Genomic DNA, 16,713 nt, shown 5'->3' on the forward strand with positions numbered 1-16,713 from the left:
AGATCATAATATTTTAGAACCAGAAAATCTATTTTCTCCGGTGTTTTTTTTCTTCAAATTTAGTGAAATAAGGGGGCAAAAATCTTGGTCCGAGGAAGAGCCAGAGACCACGACCTAGCAGATATAAATCATCTGACACAAAGACTAAATTCACATTGAAGAGGATATCTGGACCAAGCTGGAAGAGCAGCAACAGAACTGTCTGGATCAAGACGTTAGTGATGAACTACAGAGTGTGGAAACGGACACACACGGCAAGTTGATCCGAATCCTAGTATGCATTGAACATTGCCTATCCAAGCTGTTTCTAGAGCACACTACTGGAATGGCTGACATTGTTCCAATCAGACAGATCTTAGATGGAGGCCCTCCCAACATTCAGATGTAGGCCAGAGCATATATATATTCCATAAGCTGGAGCTCAATTTTCACCTGTATGCCAATGGCACTCAAAGTGTGTTACATGTATCTTGGGAGACAGATGTTATTTGTCTTGGCTAAAAAGTGTATGTGTTTCTAGCGTGGGTGTTTCTTGAATGAAGAAACAGTAAACGTCTGTATCTCTCAGGGCTTCTTGATCTCCGGATTGCCAGATCAGCACTATATAGACAAGTCTTGGCAAATCATGTTATATTAGTATCATCCAAACCAACTGCATTCATTTTAACAACCTCAGCTGAAAGAACGGCAGAGGTTGCTTTGCCAGGATTTGAGTCTTGCAAAAACAACAGTTGATGGACAGAATGCAGAACGATGTCATACATTCACCCAACTAAAGAGACTTGGGCCTAAATCCATAGTTTGTTTGCTCACCATGCCATTCCAGTTTGAACCTAGCCATATGCAAATCAGTCTTGACCATGTGCCCCATGGGAATAGTCCAGCTCGAACTGTCAAGCCAGGTCCTGCCTGGAATGGAAACAAGCATCCTAGGACCGGTTTCGGGCTTTCAGCCCTCATCAGCCAGGATAGGTTGATTCCAGTGGCATGGAGAGCACGGGACTCACGTCTGAGCATACCCATCCCACTCGGGTGACAAATGGAAAATGCAAAAACAACAGTTGATGGACAGAATGCAGAACAATGTCATTGAGCCTTGACACAGATCTGAACAGGCAAACAAGCCACAGCGGTATCTAACCAGGTTCAAAACTATAGCCAAAAATTACATCCGGGGAGTCAGATACCATATCTTCATCTGTGCTCCTGTAACGACCTTAGTTAAGAGGCCATCTAGCAGGTTTTAAAACATGTAATTGTCTCTTAGTAGAATTAAGGACAAACCACTGACACAACCACGTGGAGTAATGGCTCACTCAGAGTCTTGACTTAACCCCTTTTCCCCTGCACCCCGCAGTACGTTTTGATGGTGTCATGCCTTGAAAGTCCACCAATCGAAATTCATGCTTAGACCTGCAATGCTTTCAATTTGCAATAGATGACGTAACCCGATTCCCGAGTAACACCTGATTGGTGGCAAACCAGCTCCTGGGTATGCCGAGATGACAAGATATAATGTGTATATGGCTTGTGTTCCCAGCCCTTTCCCCCCCAAGACTGGACTCCAACCTACCATCATTTCACTTACACCAAGTACCTCAGTTAACTTCATCTGTTAACATGATTTTATTTGTTACAGAGTCCTCAGAGGTGGCATTAAGGCAATATATTTGGCACAATATAATATAAGTAAATTAATAAATATAAGCATAATTAGCTGCATTTTGCAGTGGTTGCCACTGCATATGATACCAGTGTATCTCCTTTTGCACTCAATACCAGACCTAAAAAGTCAATTCCACACATACTGCAATGTGCTTCATTTCATGCAATATTCACTGCCACTCACTTTCACGATCGCCATTAAAGTGAGGCCACACTGTGACGGAAATTGTGAGGGGGCGGCGTTCCATCACAGAAATCAGCATTGTATATCACTATTGTATAATGAGGAGAGAACAATCAGTGGCCACGGATGAGAAATGACTCTTCTTTTGGGATTGCTAATTGGATACTTTCAGGTCTAATTACAGACAGATTTACCTTTCTGGCAGGCTTCCCTATTTCATACAAAACATACAGAAAGAGAATTTGCAAGAGTTATCTTCTTCCGCTGGGCAGTTCAAGTGCTGCACTTTAGTCATCATGTCGGCTCCTGCAAGCTACAATAAAAAAAGAATATCAAAGCCAATAGGCCGAGCTTGTCATAGAAAAGGCAAGTGAGACCTATTGGCTTAGTCAATGGTTGTTCTTTGTCTTGGTGACCTTTCTATTAATATTTCCTTCTGCATAAGCCTAGTGTGGCCTTGCAAGGTCTTCATTTCTTATTAGAACATTGGAATGTTGGGAGCTCCGTTGCAGACAATGGAGTGCTCCCTGCTCCTACGGGCCGGTAAAGGCCCGCAGAGCAACATTCCAATGTTCTACAAGGGCTTCTCGAAGCTCGAGGGGAGCTTCGAGAACCCTTTGTTTAATTTGTTAGAATATTCTGCCCTCTGGTGGCAGAATGTTCTAATAGCCTTATAGCCCTTCTGTAGCAGGGCTATACCGGCAATTAAAGTCCCGCTGACTTTAACGATTCAGCGGGCCTTTAATAGCCGGTATAGCCCGCTACGGTGGGCTATAATGCTATAATATATTGCTGCATTCTTTGGTTTGCAAAGCACAGACCATGCAGTTTCTGCGTGGGTTACCTTGTTTTTAAGTATACGTTACCAAAGGTGAGTCAAGGTTGAAATCACTGAAACTGGTTATCCATAATGGAAGTTCTATTTAGACAGTGGCAGCTCCCTCGCAGTTCAGACTATGGCATCTATTTCGCATAGTCCACCATGCTGAGCTAAATAATAAACTGTTTCATTGATTTCTCAAAGTCATGAGAAAAGCTAATCAAATCACAATGGAACAATTTACAGCAATAAAATCTGTATAATTCGAGTATCCTTATCTCCAGAGCAAAAGCTTGGGGGTGAGAGAGATCAAGAAGCTATTGGTGTGAAATCTGTACGACCCAAAAACAGTAGGCAATGCTGTGAGATAGAGGAACTTGAGAAGCAAGCAAATAATGATTATGGCAGAGTCAGTTAGTAACAAGAACCCAATTCAAAAAATATTAAAGCAGAAAACAATTGTTTTCGCCCCTTCCTCCCAAGTCTACTTAGGTGGGGGAAAAGGTTTAAAGGCAACCTTGTACTTACTCCACACAGTCAAAGTAGCAGATCCATTGATGGCACCCTCTGAGTTCACAGCATAGCAGGTGTAGTTGCCAGCATCTTGCAGAAACACAGGAGTAATCTGCAGCCCACCAGACTCGAGCAGGATAAACCTTGGAATCCGAACAGAGCCGCTGGCTAGGACCCGGTTACCTGCAAAACAAAGTACAGAAGCTCCTAAACAAAAATAGGTGAACAAACCACTAAGCAAAATACATTTTAAATGGCATTTTAGACATTTAGAAATACAGCAAAAATACAAAATAGCGTTGGAGGACAACTAAAATATTTGATATAGAATTTCAGAAAACTCTGGGGACAACAGAAACATTTACCCCCAGATTCATCAAAGTCCTGTTTTGCGAGTCCTTAATAGCGAATTTTAAGGATTCGCTATTAAAAACTTGCAAAACGGGATGCATGTACAAATCGCAATAATTTTAGCGATTTCTACAGCTTCCTTATTTGCGATTCGCTAATTGCTAATCGCATTTAAGGAATGGCTTTCCCATTCATTCCTATGGGCCTAAAGGCCCTTAGGAATGAATGGTGAGTCATTCCTTATTTGCGATTAGCAATTAGCGAATCGCAAATGAGGAAGCAATTCTAAGGGTGCCAGGGTGTCCAAAGGACACCCTGTTGCACCCCTGAAATGGTAATGTCCACTGGTGTTGCGCACACACATGTCCCAATGACATGTGTGTGTGTAACATACAACTTAGAAAAATGCACTAAAGTGCATTTTTCTAAGTTTTTGCTATTTACCACGTAGTTAGACTTCGCGGTAAATAGCGGCCCCAGATTGCGATTTCGCAATTTTAAAATGGTTCATGAATTGCATTTAAGGAATCTCAAATTGAGATTCCTTAAATGCAGTTCATCGCAATTTTAGCGATTTCTACATTTGCGATTTTTGCATTTCGGATGATGCATCCCAAAGGCAAAAATAGCGCTCGCAAAGGGCCAGATTCTCAGAATCTGGCCCTTTGCGAGCCGATTCTGGTTTGATGAATCTGGCTGTTAGTGCCCTATAAAAAAGCCACATATTTGCATTGCATTTTTATTCTTTTGCATTGCACTTATACACGAAGATAACCCAAGTACTTTTCGGGTTATATAGAAGGGATTAAACACAACAGGTGGCATTTTCAAGGAAAGGGTTTTAGGTATCTTTGGAAGGGGTTAACGTAGTTTTTTTTTTTTTTTTAAGTGATGGGTCTTGATCTTATGCCTGCAGCTAGTGAACCTCCTGTTCACCATTGTTGATTTCCTTGATTGGGGCGGTTCCACCAGTGCCTGGGTGGCTGAGCGTGGGTTTTAAGGAGGTATCTAATGCTTAACGTGTCTTGTAGATGGCATGAATTATTCTGTATAGATCTGTATGCATGTGTATGAAGTATTTTGAATTTCAGGCAGTGTTTATTTAAGTAAATGTTTTTTATATTGCAGTCCTGTCATCAGTGGCCCCTTTAGAGCACGGGGAAAACCGACTTCGCGGGTGGCTCTCAGATTAAGTTCCGGTTCAGCTACATGGCCAAAGTGTTTGTAATTTAACAAAGTCATGGTTTAGAATCACCGACCAGTGTAGATGTCCCTATGAAGTTCTCATCGTAGTTTGACCATAGGTTGAAAGGTCTCCGTCGCATTTAGGTGGGGTAGTCCCACTGAAGTGTCTTTGTTCCGAAGGCTTGTTTTAAGAGTTGGTCTTTTTGTATCTTCTTGATCGTAGTTTGACCGTAGAGTGAAAGGTCTCTGTGCCACTTAGGTGGGGAAGCCCCACTGAAGTGTCTTTGCTCTGAAGGCTTGTTTTAAGACACACTGACCGTAGGGTGAAAGGTCTCTGTGCCACGTAGATGGGGTAGTCCCACTGAAGTGTCTTTGTTCTGAAGGCTTGTTTTAAGAGTGGGTCTTTCTGTATCTTCATGATCGTAGTTTGACCGTAGGGCGAAAGGCCTCTGTGACACTTAGGTGGGGAAGCCCCACTGAAGTTCTTTGTTCTGAAGGCTTATTTTAAGACACACTGACCGTAGGGTGAAAGGCCTCTGTGCCACGTATATGGGGTAGCCCCACTGAAGTGTCTTTGTTCTGAAGGCTTGTTTTAAGAGTGGGTCTTTCTGTATCTTCATGATCGTAGTTTGACCGTAGGGCGAAAGGCCTCTGTGCCACTTAGGTTGGGAAGCCACCCTGAAGTGTCTTTGTTCTGAAGGCTTGTTTTAAGAGTGTGGCTTTCTGTATCTTCGTGATCATAGTTTGACCGTAGAGTGAAAGGCCTCTGTGCCACTTAGGTGGGGAAGCCCCACTGAAGTTCTTTGTTCTGAAGGCTTGTTTTAAGACACACTGACCGTAGGGTGAAAGGCCTCTGTGCCACGTAGATGGGGTAGCCCCACTGAAGTGTCTTTGTTCTGAAGGCTTGTTTTAAGAGTGGGTCTTTCTGTATCTTCATGATCGTAGTTTGACCGTAGGGCGAAAGGCCTCTGTGCCACTTAGGTGGGGAAGACCCACCGAAGTGTCTTTGTTCTGAAGGCTTGTTTTAAGACACACTGACCGTAGGGTGAAAGGCCTCTGTGCCACGTAGATGGGGTAGCCCCACTGAAGTGTGTTTCTTTCTGAAGGCTTGTTTTAAGAGTGGGTCTTTCTGTATCTTCATGATCGTAGTTTGACCGTAGGGCGAAAGGCCTCTGTGCCACTTAGGTGGGGAAGACCCACCGAAGTGTCTTTGTTCTGAAGGCTTGTTTTAAGACACACTGACCGTAGGGTGAAAGGCCTCTGTGCCACGTAGATGGGGTAGCCCCACTGAAGTGTCTTTGTTCTGAAGGCTTGTTTTAAGAGTGTGGCTTTCTATATCTTCGTGATCGTAGTTTGACCGTAGAGTGAAAGGCCTCTGTGCCACTTAGGTGGGGAAGCCCCACTGAAGTGTCTTTGTTCTGAAGGCTTGTTTTAAGACACACTAACCGTAGGGTGAAAGGCCTCTGGGCCACGTAGATGGGGTAGCCCCACTGAAGTGTCTTTGTTCTGAAGGCTTGTTTTAAGAGTGTGGCTTTCTGTATCTTCGTGATCGTAGTTTGACCGTAGAGTGAAAGGCCTCTGTGCCACTTAGGTGGGGAAGCCCCACTGAACTGTCTTTGTTCTGGAGGCTTGTTTTTAGAGTGGGTCTTTCTGTATCTTCATGATCGTAGTTTGACCGTAGGGCGAAAGGCCTCTGTGCCACTTAGGTGGGGAAGCCCCACTGAAGTGTCTTTGTTCTGAAGGCTTGTTTTAAGACACACTGACCGTAGGGTGAAAGGCCTCTGTGCCACGTAGATGGGGTAGCCCCACTGAAGTGTCTTTGTTCTGAAGGCTTGTTTTAAGAGTGTGGCTTTCTGTATCTTCGTGATCGTAGTTTGACCGTAGAGTGAAAGGCCTCTGTGCCACTTAGGTGGGGTAGTCCCACTGAAGTGTCTTTGTTCCGAAGGCTTGTTTTAAGAGTTGGTCTTTTTGTATCTTCTTGATCGTAGTTTGACCGTAGAGTGAAAGGTCTCTGTGCCACTTAGGTGGGGTAGCCCCACTGAAGTGTCTTTGTTCTGAAGGCTTGTTTTAAGAGTGGATCTGTCTGTATCTTCGTGATCGTAATTTGACCGTAGAGTGAAAGGTCTCTGTGCCACTTAGGTGGGGAAGCCCCATTGAAGTGTCTTTGCTCTGAAGGCTTGTTTTAAGACACACTGACCGTAGGGTGAAAGGCCTCTGTGCCACGTAGATGGGGTAGCCCCACTGAAGTGTCTTTGTTCTGAAGGCTCGTTTTAAGAGTGTGGCTTTCTGTGTCTTCGTGATCGTAGTTTGACCGTAGAGTGAAAGGCCTCTGTGCCACTTAGGTGGGGAAGCCCCACTGAAGTTCTTTGTTCTGAAGGCTTGTTTTAAGACACACTGACTGTAGGGTGAAAGGCCTCTGTTCCACGTAGATGGGGTAGCCCCACTGAAGTGTCTATGTTCTGAAGGCTTGTTTTAAGAGTGGGTCTTTCTGTATCTTTATGATCTAGTTTGACCGTTGGGCGAAAGGCCTCTGTGCCACTTAGGTGGGGAAGCCCCACTGAAGTGTCTTTGTTCTGAAGGCTTGTTTTAAGACACACTGACCGTAGGGTGAAAGGCCTCTGTGCCACGTAGATGGGGTAGCCCCACTGAAGTGTCTTTGTTCTGAAGGCTTGTTTTAAGAGTGTGGCTTTCTGTATCTTCGTGATCGTAGTTTGACCGTAGAGTGAATGGCCTCTGTGCCACTTAGGTGGGGAAGCCCCACTGAAGTGTCTTTGTTCTGAAGGCTTGTTTTAAGAGTGTGGCTTTCTGTATCTTCGTGATCGTAGTTTGACCGTAGAGTGAAAGGCCTCTGTGCCACTTAGGTGGGGAAGCCCCACTGAACTGTCTTTGTTCTGGAGGCTTGTTTTAAGAGTGGGTCTTTCTGTATCTTCATGATCGTAGTTTGACCGTAGGGCGAAAGGCCTCTGTGCCACTTAGGTGGGGAAGCCCCACTGAAGTGTCTTTGTTCTGAAGGCTTGTTTTAAGACACACTGACCGTAGGGTGAAAGGCCTCTGTGCCAAGTAGATGGGGTAGCCCCACTGAAGTGTCTTTGTTCTGAAGGCTTGTTTTAAGAGTGGGTCTTTCTGTATCTTCATGATCGTAGTTTGACCGTAGGGCGAAAGGCCTCTGTGCCACTTAGGTGGGGAAGCCCCACTGAAGTGTCTTTGTTCTGAAGGCTTGTTTTAAGACACACTGACCGTAGGGTGAAAGGCCTCTGTGCCAAGTAGATGGGGTAGCCCCACTGAAGTGTCTTTGTTCTGAAGGCTTGTTTTAAGAGTGGGTCTTTCTGTATCTTCATGATCGTAGTTTGACCGTAGGGCGAAAGGCCTCTGTGCCACTTAGGTGGGGTAGCCCCACTGAAGTGTCTTTGTTCTGCCGGCATTTCTTAAGAGTGGGGCTTTCTATATCTTCATGAGGTAATAGAGGAAGGAGATCCAAAGGTGGTAGTACTTGCCTCGCTAATGTGCTAATCTATCTAAACATAGTGTGTTCAATGGCCATGGAGCAACTATATATATTTTCCCTGGTAGGATTGTAGAGGTAAGTTAGAAAATTGAGAAAAGCTGAACTTATTGCTCTGTGCCCTCTGTACCTATTGCACATTAGTTGGAACTTGAGCTTGTACACAAACTGGACTTTTACTGTTTACTTCAGTGCTGCTGCTGTGTGGTTTGACACATGATTCCATGGTCCATGGATTTTCGCACCCACAAAGTTGAAGTTGAACGCTACCAACTTTATGCAATGGCAACTGAATAGTGCCCAGGAGGTTGCTCTGCTTGAACAGGAGAGCATTTTGCTTTGGTCTGCCTAGGATGAACATCACTGTTCTGCTTCGACTGAGGCACATGTAGATGTCTTCCACGCAATGGGAGATCTTATTGAAGCATTTGTTGATGTTGTTATGGCTGACGGACACTTCTAACTCTTCATCCAGTGAAGGTAAATCAGTATCAAACCAGGTCTTGTGCATGGATCAGGAACATACATAGTCTTGTTTTATCAGCTTTGCATGCAGGCCTGTGTTGATATTGAAGAGAAACAGTCACAGTTCCAAGCAGTATCGTATCACAGCGGTCACGCCCTCTAATGCTGAGAGGATGTTGTCCATTCCGATTTCCTGATTCCCTTTGGTAAAGAATGAACGGATCCAGTTTAGGGCTGTGCGAGATCACTGTCCAATGTCATAGGTGGTTCAGTATGATCTGGCGGATCATCATACCATAAACAGCTGAAATACAAAGGAGACAGACCTTTGGCCATGATTTGCCTACAAATACAGCAGATCCTCTTTAACATTTGAGAAGGCATTATCCACTCTTATGGAAAGTCTGAATTCCTGGTTTCGGATTAAGGTTATGTGTTTCCAAGTACTTCTGGAGTTTCGTTTGTTGCCTAGCATTCCAGCATAATACTTTTAAGTAGTAATTTAGAAATCTGCCCGTGTTTGGTTAGCGCCATTTCCAAGCAGCTTGGTTTTGGGCAGTAAGTTGATTATAGTCTATTTTAAAGACTTGGCAACCACACCCTGAAAGATCAATCAATGCATTCGAGAACTCTGCAGGTCCACCCCATGCTTTGAATAAAATGTTTTTGAAAGGCAACCAAGAATGGTTCAACAAGCAGTGTTTGACTGAGGCAATTGACCGTCAGTACTTGACAAAGGGTTTGGTGCCTGAGGTTGAGCTGGTGACAGATGTGATGTTTAGGTGGGATTGGGGAGTGAGGAGATGTCCGCGGTTTATTGGTACTTGTGGCTTGGTGTTAGCTAACTTTAAGTCTAAGATGTATTACCGGCTGCATAAGCCTGCTGTAAAGAGTCCAGCATATTTTGAGATCCTCTTGTGAAGAGATCCTGCAGTATTTTCTTACGCGCTTATGGCGCCGCACAACTACACGTAAAATAGCATCTCCAACCTTTTAGTCACACTTCTTTATCTTCTAGCATGCACCTTGCAAAATGTTTGTTTTTCCTTGGACTGGGCTTGCCACCAACAATGTTCTAACTTTCTGCCCAATATGTTATTTTTATTTTTCAACATGTTTATTGTATTTTCCAGCGTAATAAAAATGAAAAAATAAATTAATAAATAACAACAGGTACCCTCGATCAAGTAACTGAAGTAAAATCCCAACAATTGTATCAGAAATCGTTCAAACAGCAGCTGAAGTAGGACTGCTGTCACTGGACAGTGTAGTCACAGGCTCCCCTCGCCTATCCCAAGTGTGTCATGGTTACGTATGTCACCTCCATCACACCGGGCAAAGTACACTCCCCGTTATCACAATCCAAGCGCCATAACTCAGACCAACTGAACGCCCATGAAGAGAGCAGGCAGGAGAGAGAACTACCATCACCAATGTCCCCACAGACTTTGCACAGTAAGTTAGCCATCTCCTGGGTTTTCTCACTAGAGTATCTAGCTAACTCAATAAGGAATGCTTCATATTCCCTACTGGCCCGGGATCTGCTGAACGGCTGTAGAGCCCAATGGGCTGGGTGCCCTGCCATGGCTCATTGACAGAGGTTTGCACAGTTCATAACTATTGGTGCCTAAGCAGACTTCAAGACTCAAGGGTTCGTTCTTCCTCCATCTAGCAAGATACTTGAATTGTGAAGCCTGGTACTTGATCAAGGACCACTTTCTTATTTCCATCATTCCCGTACAGACCAAAAATGAGGGAATTCAATTCCCCCCAAAAAATTAGGTGCTAATTACTCGGATATTTAGAATGGAGTGTATAAGGCAAAGCACCAGCGCTATCTCAGATAGGGCATCCGTTCCATATGAGACAATGAAAGTTCGGCCAGTCTTTTGATATTTAGTAGTAGTAGAGTATTTTGTAAAGCGCATAGCTGCCCCAACGGGGCGTCCCAGCGCTGTACAACGCTGTGGAACCCTTCCTGGCTCTCCCTGTGAGATGCCCCTCCTGGGCACCCCCAAGGTGAAGCCAGGCATCCCAGTGCTGTAGGGGCCGTTGTGGAGATTAAGCAAGCTATTGCCCAGAGTTGCAGCGTGGGACCCATGATTAGAGTAGGCACCGAGGCGAGAATTATCGAGTCCGCAGACATTGAGCCCAAGACCCTGCCGTGTCCCGGGCCTGATCTCTGCTTCAGAGTCTGCCGCTCTAACCAGTGAGCCACACTTCTCCACAAAATTTACCGGATTATCATTCAAACAATAATTCAGAGCTTTACATTTTTCATTTTCTGTGATCAGCAATTTCAATTTGAGAGTTCTAAAAAAAATTGTCTCTACCGAGCCAAATAGCTCTCAGACTTGCCCTGCGACACTTTCTGCAAAGAACTATTTCAAGCCCATCCTTCCAGCTTCATGTTTCAGTGGTGAAAATTGTGTTTTGTCCTAGTGACATCAAGGAGTGGTTGACCAGGTGGGTGGGGGGCATGCAGGCTATTTGTGTGAGCGCTTCTTATATACAAGAACTAATGTAAATCTGGCATACAAATGTTTCACATCAAATTTCCGTTATTGATGACTTGGGGCCTGATTTAGATCTTGGCGGGCGGGTTACTGCGTCACAATGGTATGGTTATCCCGTCCGCTGATATATAAATCCCTTTATATCTAATGGGATTGATATTTCGGCAGACGGGATATCCGTCACTATTGTAATGGAGTAACCCCTCCGCTGAGATCTAAATCAGGCCCTAAGACACGAGAAGAGGATAGCGATTTAGTTACCCAAAGCCAGCAGGTTCAATAAATGCAGCATCGGCCAAAAACTGCTGTACCCCAAACCATTGCCTAGTCGTGAGCTAAGAGAGTCTGAAATAAGCGATACCTATGGTAAATAACACGGGGAACATCGTTTACGACGCGGTTTTTACACCGCAGTGCCTTTACCCCGCAGCTATTACAACGCAAGTCGTTACTACGACTTGCGCTGGATGGCGCTGTGGGATAAGGAATCTTGCAATTTTATATTCCAACACCTTCCCTACTGTTACGGGGACTGGTGTTGGAATATAAAATTATAAGATTCCTAAATCCACGCCCTACAACGCAAGTCGTTGTAACGACTTGCGTTGTAAGACTTGCGCGGTAAAGGCATGCGTTGTTACAACATGCGTTGTAACAACGTACATCCAAATAACACCGCAGAGTCCATTGAAGCTCCTTGATGTAGCACTCTTGTTTGTAAACATCCTTCCTCGTGGTCAATGCATCTGTTTATGGCATCAACCACTTGTTCTAAAACAGTAAAACCTACAGACCTCGATGGCTTTATCTGCATTTCTTCTTACGAGAACCGGCTGAACAGACGTGTTCTTCATTCTGGTGCTGGCCAAAGGCTAATAGAGGTGTGCTAATGTGTACATGATTACAATTAGGACATTCCGCCGTGGAACAGACATAATTGGACCTTGCTCTGGCAGCATTTGATGTTTAAGTGAGCTGCTTAGATTAGAACGTACAAATATTTAACCTCTGGAACTGGCAAAGTCAGGCTTTGGACCTAGAGTTCACTCAATTTAATTTCAGATGAAGTCTGCATCGCTGAATTAGCATAGACAAAATCAAATCAAATCCTGTAAGTACTTTCATTATCATTCAACATGTTGGCCAAAGGAGCAGTCTTCAGTAAGGCAATGGCTTGGAGCTTACAGTTACAAAATATGTAAAAGTGAGGCGGCAAACTAGGGATACCCTTTAGGGGATGATCCAGAGAAAAGTCCTCTTCCCTAGTCTTACCTCATCACTAATCACCAGCAATGTAGCTGTACAGACTTCTGTAATGGGCTATACTGGCCATTAAAGGCCTGCTCCAGTGTTAAAGGCCAGAGTCAAGAGCAAGGACCTTTAACAAGGGAGTGGGGCTTTAACGGTCGGTATAGCCCATGAAAGGCAGGCTATAAAGCTGTTAGAACATGGGGAGAGGATGTGGCCTAACAGCTAGGGCGGTCGACCTCGAAACTAGGGCACCTGGTTCGAGTCTCGGCAGGGATGCTCAACAACCTGTCATTCTGGGCACATCACGTAACCCCCCCCCCCCTCCAAAAAAAAATACTCCACCCCATGAGGGCAGAATGTTCTAATAAGTAAAACAAAGGCCTCATAGAACTCGAGGGGTATGAAATCCCCTCAAGCTCTTTGAGGCTTTTGCTCACAGCTGTTGCTGTGACTGTTCTACAGCTGACAGCTATGCGCAGGGCCACAGCTGTTAACTTTTGAACATTCACAGAAAGTGCAGTGAAAAGAGGTTGAAGTGAGCCCCTGGTTCCCCCCGGCTTGGCTGAACTGCTTTTAGTAGTTCAGCCAAGCCAGGGAGGCCCAGTAGCTGAGCAGCATTCTCCGTCCCTCCTTCCAGTGCTCAAGTGACTCCGAGCTAAGCAGCAGGAAGGATCCGGTGTGCCCTTCAGCACAGCCTCTGCCTTTTGCTTTCCCCTGCCCACTCCATGTATTTTGGAGAGGCAGTGAAAGAGATATGCAGAGTCTGTTTATTAGAACTTTGAAATGTTGAGTGCAGCTGGCCTACACCAGTTATTGTTGGCTACTGCTGTTCCATTTTCTTTAATGGAGCTCTCAACATTCCAACAGCAGGCTCTAAGGCTATATCAAAACATTGGAATGTTGAGAGCGCCATTGAAAACAATGGAGTGATCCGGGCTTCTAATGGGCAGTAAAAACCCGGAGCTCCAACATTTCAAAGTTGTCGTTCGCAGCTGTTGCTGTGAACAAAGGCCTCAGGAGCCCAAGGGGATTTCAATCCCCTCAGGCTCTGTGAGGCCTTTGCTTTATTAGTTAGAACATTCTGCCCTCTAGAGACGAAAATAGCCTCCTAGCCCTCTGTATTTGGGCTATGCCGGCATTAAAGTCCCTCTCTCTTGTTAACCCTTTAATTGCTGCGGTCGGCCATTGGCCGACAGCAGCACTACCTCCCCAGTGCTGCTGTCGGCCAATGGCTGACGCAGCCCCGCCCGTTTTGCGGAAGCGCCTTCAGCTCGGGCCTTTAATGCTGGAGCAGGCCTTTAATGGCTGGTAGAGCCCGGTACAGAGGGCTCGAAGGCTATTAGAACATTCCGCCCCTAGACGGCAGAATTTTCTAATTTGTCAAACAAAGGTCTCATGGAGCCCGCCTTTGTTCACAGCAATAACTGTAAACAACCATCATTGGAATGTTGGAGCTCTGGGGGTTCTACCCGCCATTAGAAGTCCGGAGCACTCCATTATTTTCAAGGGGGTTCCCAACGTTCCAATGTTCTAATAAGGGTTCCTGTTTTTTTTGTGTTTGTTGGTCTAGTTGGGTTGTAAAACACATTTGTACAGCACAACTATATCTATTGACGACAGTTTTAAATAAATCAGTGAGGGAAAATATGAAAAGGGAAATGTGTTAAATAACCCCCGCCCACTCTCCCCCCAATAAGACCATAAGGTAAAACTCATGCTTACTCTTTTTCCAGGTGATAGCTGGCTTGGGCGCCCCGGAAACCTCGCAGGTTAACGCTGCCGTCATCCCGTCAGTGACTGTAGCATCCAAGGGAGGCCGGGTGAACGTGGGCGGAAGATCTAAAGAGGGTACAATCAAGTCAATAAACATGCTCATTGAATTAGTTTATCCGGCAGATCTCTTGACGAGCTTCCGTGTAAGTGCTTCCCATCTACCCTATCAGGGCTGATCAGGGGGAACCGCGCAGTATGGCAACACAAAATGAAAACCTTTCAGCGAGCCATGAACCCATTACTGCTCACTTCCCTTGAATCATCCCACATGCAAAGTCAGAGGCGCTTTCCGCGACAGACGGCTCACTCCAGCAGGAGGAGGCGGCGGCGGAGTGGGGCAGCTAGGCTGCAAACTAAAATAATGAGGCCACTTTTCATCCTTCACCAGGGAAGGCCACATTTATTTATTTATTTATTTATTTATGCAATTTTATATAGCGCGGACTTTACCCGAAGGTGTCAGAGCGCTCTATTAAATGTTCATTTTTAGAATTTGCACACATTTACTTAAAGCATTGAAGACAAGAATAAAAATGCATACACACTTCTGAATGGCTTTTATTTTAAGATTTCCTCAGTGGAAGAGACTGCCTGTTAGTTAGGGCGTCTTGAAGAATACAAGTAAATTACAACATAAAAGGAGATAGTTAGAAGCATGCTAACGCATTACACAAGACAACAAAGATGCTGTTGATTGTGCCAGGGGAGGACAGATGAAATGAAGTATGAGGAAGCCAGGTCTGGAAACAGAAGTAGCAGCAGGCACCTTGCCAATGCCTTCCTCCCACCATGAGGAAGCAGAGGGGCGGGTACAGCACTCACAAGAGTGAAAGAAAAGTGCTGAAGGTGGATCAATGCTTGCCAGAAACACAGTAGTATCAACAGAACAAGGGGAACCTGAGCATCACTAGGGACCGGAGGTGTAACTACAGCAGAAGCAAACAGTGGTCCCTAACCTTAATTAACCCCTTCCATGCTGAAGACGGCTGGGAGCCGTCATGGCACACAGTGCTCGTGTGCTGATGACGGCTACCAGCCGTCATGACCAAGCCTGGGATCGGAATGTGCCGCACAGGAGCAGAATTCCGGCCTCGGGCAAGGGGTTAAGACAGTGATTGAACCAAATGTTTTATTTACGTTTAGTCCCAGAAACAAGAAGAGGGACTCAGAAGCAAAAGCAAGCATTGGCAATCCAGTAGGTCTCGGCAATTCCCAAACTATTGGCCTTGTCAATGGGAATGTATTTTAGCCATGTTGTCTAGCAGCACACCTGGTGTTCAGCATGGCTGAAAGTCACTGAAAGCCCAGAATCACTGGATGTTGGACCGAAGCAGAGTCTCTTCACCCCCCAAGTTGAGTATATTGTCCTTTCCCTCCTAACACAAAAAAGCCCTATGACTTGGCCTATGCTGCCCACATCACAGCACTTCTTTCAGTGACTTTCAGCCATGCTGAACCGCAGATGTGCTGCTAGACAACATGGCTACAAGACATGCACATTAACAAGGCAAATAGCTTGGGCATTGTAGAGATCTAATGGGTTTGCAAATGCTTGTTCAGTGTTGACAGGGTTTTGCTGGACAAATGTGGAAGTGATAGTGACAAACAGTTGAGGAGCTTTGAAGTGAAGCAAGGATGTGGCTTAAAGGCCAGCGTTGCTGTCAGGGAAACTGGGAAACCAGATTCGAACCTCAGGGTAGGCTGAACAGTTTGTGATTCTGAGCAAATCTCTTACGCTCCCCCTTGCGTACGACAATGAATGTGTCACTGTGGAATGTAACTGGTGAGCACTTAAAGCGCTCTAATACCATCGGCTGGTGTTAGCACAATGGCAAGATGGAGACGGAACAAGCACTCCAATACCATCCGTCCGTGCAAAAAAAATAATGAAAGCAGCAGCAACGAGGGAGCTAGTGGGGTGGACAGGTCAAGAAGGGAAGCAGGAGGGTATGGGAAAATGGGCAAGTAGCGACGGGAGAGGGAAGGAGGAAGCAACAATGAAAGGGTTATAAAAAATACCTAATTGAAGCAGGATCAACAACAAAAATTAATGTGTTACTGTGAAATGTAAAAGGCAAGCCTTTAAAACACTTCAATACCATCAGCTCATGTTTGCACTATGGTAAGACAGAGGACGGAGAGAGCGCTCCAATACCATCGGATTGTACAAAAAACAAGTGCCTTTCGTGTTTTAACAACTTTTTAAGAAATGCATTCATTTCTGTACACATGCATGCATTTTACGTGTGTATGTGTACATGTGAAGTGAAGTAGTGTGGCTCACTGGTTAGAGGCGGCAGACCCGAGAGCAGAGGACAGCCCGGGACCAGGGTTCGATTCCTGGCGCGGCAGGTTTCTGGACCAGGGTCAGCGGACTCGATAATTCTCTCGCCTCGGTGCCCACTCTGATCAGCGATCACACTCGGCAACTCTGGGCATTAGCTTGCCTCATCTTCACTAACGGCCCCACCTGACCGCCGGGGATGCC

At 45.4% G+C, this 16,713-nt stretch overlaps 1 protein-coding gene across 1 annotated transcript in view; it reads right to left on the reverse strand.

Moving 5' to 3' along the window:
* The window catches only part of SDK1 (sidekick cell adhesion molecule 1), a 1,937,536-nt gene that overhangs the window by 569,676 nt on the left and 1,351,147 nt on the right, over positions 1 to 16,713 (reverse strand). The window contains exons 10-11 of the mRNA XM_086940699.1: positions 14,175 to 14,291; positions 3,198 to 3,365 (exon numbers count right to left, since the gene is read on the reverse strand). Coding sequence (XP_086796825.1) covers positions 3,198 to 3,365; positions 14,175 to 14,291 — 285 coding nt within the window. The remainder of the gene's footprint in view (positions 1 to 3,197; positions 3,366 to 14,174; positions 14,292 to 16,713) is intronic.

The sequence above is a fragment of the Lissotriton vulgaris genome, chromosome 10, assembly GCF_964263255.1.
Source record: "Lissotriton vulgaris chromosome 10, aLisVul1.2, whole genome shotgun sequence".
Lineage (NCBI taxonomy): Eukaryota > Metazoa > Chordata > Amphibia > Caudata > Salamandridae > Lissotriton > Lissotriton vulgaris.